Genomic DNA, 6134 nt, shown 5'->3' with positions numbered 1-6134 from the left:
ATAACGTGTTTGATAATTAGCTTAGATGGCTAAAGAGTCAATTTTGTTATAAGTGGTTTGGGGTTCAAATCCTCTCATCATCATTTTTTTTTTATTTAGTGATGGTGTGGTATGTGTGGAGATGTTGGGTAGGTGACATGGCGCCGTCAAATGTTTGTGAAATGACGTGGCGTCATGAATTGTTGGTGAAATGACGTGGCGTAATTTGGAAGAGGCTACGTGGCGCATAGACGTTTTTATAAACGCCTTTTAATATATTAGTATAGATTTTTTTGGTGCAAGGGGTTAACTGCTTAACTCTTATCATTTTCTATAATAGTTATACTCTTATTTTCACAAGCTTCAATATGGACTGCAGACTAGTGTTTTGTTCGAGATTATGTTCATACTCTACTCATAAAATCGTTGAGCTCATAACATCTCACATGTAACTGTCCCACATTAAATAACTATGAATTTAAAGGGAGTGTTGTGACGTGTATATATATATATATATATATATATATATATATACTTATCCAACATTTAAGAAAGTGAAATGCTATAAAGATAGTCACTCTCTAAACATCTATAAAGATAAAGTGATGACGACTAATCGATATAAAATGTTTGAATTTATAGTTTAAGGATAGATGAATCAAGTACAACTTTCTGACCCTAATTGGCGGCCTAATAATAGTTCGTGAACGGTCTGAAATCGGTTTCGTCAAAACTTAGTTCAAGCTTGGTTCCACTATAAATAATTGTAAGGAGTAATTGAGATTACAATTGTAATTTCAGTTTTCCCTCCACGTACTTTAGTTTCATTAAATACCATATACAACCCCCGTCTTTAAATTACATTCCTACTTTTCTCTATTATTTGAGGAATAAATGCTAAAAATAGAAATGTAATTTAGGGATAGAAGGAGTATATGACTACAAAGCAGTTAATGTATAGAGACAATTATGAATGTGAAGTATTGTATTTTCAACTTTAAATTAATGGTAGATAAATTAAAAAGAGTAAATTTGTACGGAGTATTAAAGAAGCATATTTAATCTCAGCATCCATATTGGGGTCATCATAATTAAGTCTGAGCTTTAATAAGATGGGGTACGTCGTAGTTTGTCATTATAATAATTCATGACTTTCATATCATCCCTATAAATGGGGGTGATCCACTCATATGTTAATACAATTATTAGCATAGATTGCATATATATGTTAATAAAGCAAGAATAATTGAAATAAGAATATGAGTCTTAAGCGTAAGTTAGAGGGTGAGATTGAGATAAGAGCTAGTGCAGGAGATGTGTACCATGAAATATATGAGAGTAAACCTCATCATGTTTCCCATGCTTCTCCTCATTTCGTAGAAAGCTGTGATTTGCATGAGGGTGAGCTTGGTAAGCCTGGCTCCATCATTGTTTGGAACCACAAAATAGGTCAGTATTTTCTAGACCATTTATTTATTTATTTATTTTTTTTAATGTACTAGTACTTAAGTTTTATTTTACTTTTATCACGTGAAAATTCTTTGGGGTGCGTTCTCTTCAACTCATTTTGGCTTGGATCTTATTTTTCCATTTTAAATCTGATTTTATTATCTATAATATAAGCTTTATTATATCTAATAAAATCAAAACTTATAAGATCTAATAAAATTTGAACAAATCAAATCAGATTAGTTCTGAACATACCAATTTAGATCTTATAAATTAAAGAGAATGCACCCTGATCTATTTCTAAGAACATATATACACCAATGAGTATTGTAATACAACAAATTTTCTGTGTGGCTGGCAGCCACACCGTGTGGTAAAGGTTACTTGTAGAGGTTACTTATTCAGGGGTTACTTACTCAAGGATTACTTGTAGGGTTTATTTACTCAGGAGTTACTTGTGGGGTTACCGAGTAATCCTTGAATAAGTAACTCTATAATTTACTCTTGACCAAATTAAACGAGTAATCCCTGAATAAGTAACTCCTAACCAAACGAGTAACCCCCTACAAGTAAACCCTGTCATACGGTGTGGTCATATAAAATTTGTAATTGTAATAAGTTTGTAGCATGAGATATCTGATATAATTAGTGATAGAGCATTAATGTTAATTTTAAGTCTTAGCTAATTAAAAGTTTAAGCATTTAGTTGAAATGGTTTTTTGATATATAGCTAGTTGATCTTTGTTAGACTCTGTATATATAACCTATTAAATTTTGTAACATTGTATAACTTTGAAAAAATTCTATAAAAAAGACATTCCTTATATTTTGTAATAAAGAAAGGATGGTCATATAGTAAGTCTGTATAGATGATTATACATTTACCTATAACTTTATGTTCATATGTAGGTGGAAAACCCTTTAAAGCAAAGAATATAATTGAAGAGATTGACAAGGAGAAGAAGTTGGTGAGGCAAAGATGTTTCGAAGGTGATTTGATGAACGAGTATAAGACCATCACTGGAACATGTCAAGTGATACCTAAAGACAGTGAAACCTGCATAGTGAAGTGGATTTTCGAGTACGAGAAACTCCATCCCGGTGTCCCTGAACCAACAGCTTTGCTCGATAACTTGCTTGCTGCCGCCAAAGACATCGATGATCATCATCACGGCATAAAGAAGTAAAGAAATGTATATGATCGAGGGTGTTATGTTATAATTCACCCCTAGCTTTCGTGTGCTATTGCTTCTAATATATGTTGTTTCATTGAGTAGCTAAACTAAATAAGGCTTGTATTATCTGCATGAATGAGTATGTATCTATCTATGTATAAGATGTATGAGCACATCTCAGAATCCATGAAATATATGTATGGGCACATCTTAGTACGAAGTATTTATGTGATATTTGTATGGGCACATTTTAGTATTTATGTAATAATTTGTACGGGCACATCTTAGTATCTATCAATTTATGTAATATTTGTATAGGCACATCTGAATTGTTACATGGTTATCCTCATAAATCATTATTTTGGTCACGATACATTAGGAGTGCTTCCTAATTTTTTTTTTTAAAAAAAAATAATAAATAAAATAAAAATAATATAGGTCACGGATAAGAGTGCTCTAAGAACATCTTTACTTTTCCATGTGCTATGCATTAAACATCTAACACCTAATAATAAAATATTGAAATGCTAGCGTTGCATGCAATTCCAATCCTTGTTGATTTTTTTTTTGTTAAGTTCCACCACTCTCCGAATTCTGACTATTGACTTACATTTCCGGCGTTGACTAGCATGTGCATCTCACATGACCCACTTAACCCCACTTTTGTTTTATTTTTTCCTCCTTTTCCCTCCATTCATTCCCCATTTCGTAACTCCTCTGTTTCAAGCAGTTATAGGGAGTGGTGAGACTTAACAAAAAAGTTTCTAAAACATGTGTGCTTTGATAATTTCTTTCTAGTAATAAATTTGTTTTCAATTCCAATTCAAGGGGTCATGAAAATTATTATTTTTTTTTTTAAAAAAAAAAAATCAAGAATATACAAAAAAACATCATCTTTGTTTCTTTTCTTTGTTCGGGGCTTTATTGTTAAGTACATAGACAAGATCAATCATTATTATTTAATGGTCCATATTGAAAGTTATTATATAGTGGCTACTTTATGTTATTGATTAACCATCACATAATAATCCTAATTTCATCCTCAACTTTCCTATAAAAAGATCAAGAACGGTATACTAATTAATATGTGAACGAATATACGAAGTATAAATTTGTTAGTATAAATTGGAAATCATAATCAAGTAAGAATTCGATTAAAAAGATGAGTCTTAAGCGTAAGCTCGAGGGCGAGGTAGAGATAAGAGCAGGTGCAGGAGATGTGTACCATGAAATATACGAGAGTAGACCTCACCATGTATCTCATGCTGCTCCTCATTTCGTTGAAAGTTGTGATGTGGTTGAGGGTGAATTTGATAAGCCTGGCTCTATCATACTTTGGAAGTACAAAACAGGTATAACTACTAAATTGACTGCTTTTCGTTATACTCTTAATTATTTATATTTAGTTATTCACTATGAAGTTATCACTAGTAAAGTTATCACTAGTAAAATTATGCCAAAAGATATACTTGTATATCACAATACTTGCAACAATTGAATATTTTACCTCTCATAGTACAAATAATACCAATATTACCAAAATATATTTCAACTCCTTATACTTTGTATAAAGAATAAAAAAAACGATAATTTATTATGTTAGAGTCATATTTCAAACGATTACTATGCAATTTTTAGGTATAGAGAGGCATTAAACTTATTAGTATGCTAAAACGCTTATGTTTCTCGTTTTGGTTATCATGATAGGTGGGAAACCTCTTGTAGCAAAAATTTTAGTTGAAGAAATTGACAAGGAGAAGAAATTAGTGAAGCATAAATGTATTGAAGGTGTGATATGCTGGATGATTACAAGACCATTTCCGGAACAGGCCAGGTGATACCTAAGGACAGCGAAACGAGCATAGTGAGGTGGACACTCGAATACGAAAAACTCCATCCCGGTGCCCCTGAACCAACTGCTTTGCTTGATCACATGCTTAATGCTGCCAAAGACATCGCTGATCATCACCATGGAATTAAGAAGTAAACTATACAGTAGATTTGTTATACATACATGTCTTAAAAGTATATTTTGTGCATAATAAGGCTTTTATGTCACAAGTCATCCGTTATGTAAACGTGTTTGCTTTGTGGTACCAAGATGTATGCTATAATTGTTGCTTGGAATAATTTGCTTCGTAAATCATGTACCGCGGCCACTACTTGGTGTGTATTTGTGCAATAACGTGTTTTGTGTATGTCTAATCACACCGTGTGGGTAGCTAACTCACGAATAACCATTGATCAAGTAACTCATGATCAAGTAACTTTTGACTGACTGATTAACCCTTGACCGAGTGAGTAACCTCTGACCGAGTGAGTAACCCCTAACTGACCGAGTAACCCCTCGACCGAGTGAATAACCCCTGCCTGACCGAGCAACCATGACCAAGTAACCCTAACCATTCTTTAAAAAAAATTGTGGCTGGCCACACGGTGTGGCTAACCACATACTCCCTCTATCCCAGTTTACTTGCAACATTTTGACTGGACACGCTTACCGATGAACAAGATTGACCGTCAATGTCTTTTATTATATACTTATATAAGGTATAAAAAGTTTATATTAAAAAAATATACATTAAAATAGATCCAATAATATCTTACATGCTTACATTGGTTTTCATATAATAGCTAAAAAATATAGTCAAAGTGAGATGTATAAATAGTGCAAAAAGTCAAAGCGTTGTAAGTAATTTGGGACGGATGGAGTATGAAAGTTTGTGTTTGTGCAATAATTATATGATAATACTTTTATTTTTATTTTATTTTATTTTATTTTTTTTTGTAAGTGAGCCACAAGGACCGCAATGGCAGTACTACATACATTACAATTGGGATGAGGGATTCCATCCAGTGATCTATCATTTACATGACCTCAATCTTTAGTTCTTAACAATTAGGCCAAGATCGACATTATATATATATAATGACGTCAAATTTTTTTCTTAGTTGTGCGCATTGGTCAAAGCAAGCCAACTTTGGTCACTTACCTTTTGTTAGAGACATGAGATATATGTGATATATTTTCCGTGGATATCATTTAGAGAATAATATTTAGGAAATTTGTCAGAAAAAATCTATAAAAACAACTTTTTTGTCGGGAAACACCTTTTAAATTTTTTTTGGCAACTAGAAACCAGATTGTAATTTTTTTAGTTCAAGACAACGAAAACTCACATTCCGGCATTGACTTGATCATTTCCGGTGTTGACCCCCCATGTGCAGGTCACATGACCTTATTTTACTAATCCCACTTTTTTTTTTTTTTTTTTTTTTTTTTTTTTTTTTTTTTTTGTAATTTCCCTCTAACCTCTATTGTTTTTAATCTTCCCCTTTTTCTTCTAATTTCCCCCACCTTCTCTCTACTCTCTTACTAGCTAGGTTGTTCTCTTATTGAAGGTCTTTCAAGCATGGTAATTTAAATTAATTGTAGTAATTGTTTTTGAAAATTAATTACGACCAAGGATACAGTTACATTTTTCTGTAATTGTTACTCACTTCATCAATTTTGCAAGAATTTGAATATTT

General features: G+C 32.3%; 2 protein-coding genes across 2 annotated transcripts; both read left to right on the top strand.

Moving 5' to 3' along the window:
- The first annotated feature begins 1199 nt into the window (after positions 1-1199).
- On the top strand, positions 1200-2875 carry LOC145578839 (MLP-like protein 43). Its single transcript, XM_081636139.1, has 2 exons — positions 1200-1428; positions 2338-2875. Exons 1-2 carry the CDS (start codon positions 1239-1241, stop codon positions 2613-2615), a joined length of 468 nt encoding a protein of 155 aa, XP_081492265.1. The 5' UTR covers positions 1200-1238; the 3' UTR covers positions 2616-2875.
- An 839-nt stretch (positions 2876-3714) lies between these two features.
- On the top strand, positions 3715-4742 carry LOC145578838 (MLP-like protein 43). The gene is made up of 2 exons (XM_081636138.1): positions 3715-3955; positions 4311-4742. The coding sequence occupies exons 1-2, from the start codon at positions 3766-3768 to the stop codon at positions 4439-4441; spliced, it is 321 nt and encodes a 106-aa protein (XP_081492264.1). The 5' UTR covers positions 3715-3765; the 3' UTR covers positions 4442-4742.
- Positions 4743-6134: the final 1392 nt, after the last annotated feature.

Source organism: Chenopodium album, chromosome 14, assembly GCF_948465745.1.
Source record: "Chenopodium album chromosome 14, dcCheAlbu1.1, whole genome shotgun sequence".
Classification (NCBI taxonomy): domain Eukaryota; kingdom Viridiplantae; phylum Streptophyta; class Magnoliopsida; order Caryophyllales; family Amaranthaceae; genus Chenopodium; species Chenopodium album.
This window is presented reverse-complemented; position numbering and strand designations above follow the sequence as displayed.

Bases quoted from the DNA above. Each gene is read 5' to 3' on its own strand.
- LOC145578839 (XM_081636139.1), top strand. From the start codon at position 1,239: ATGAGTCTTAAGCGTAAGTTAGAGGGTGAGATTGAGATAAGAGCTAGT. The intron at 1,429-2,337 runs GTCAGTATTTTC...GTTCATATGTAG, and splicing joins TGTTTGGAACCACAAAATAG to GTGGAAAACCCTTTAAAGCA.
- LOC145578838 (XM_081636138.1), top strand. From the start codon at position 3,766: ATGAGTCTTAAGCGTAAGCTCGAGGGCGAGGTAGAGATAAGAGCAGGT. The intron at 3,956-4,310 runs GTATAACTACTA...TTATCATGATAG, and splicing joins ACTTTGGAAGTACAAAACAG to GTGGGAAACCTCTTGTAGCA.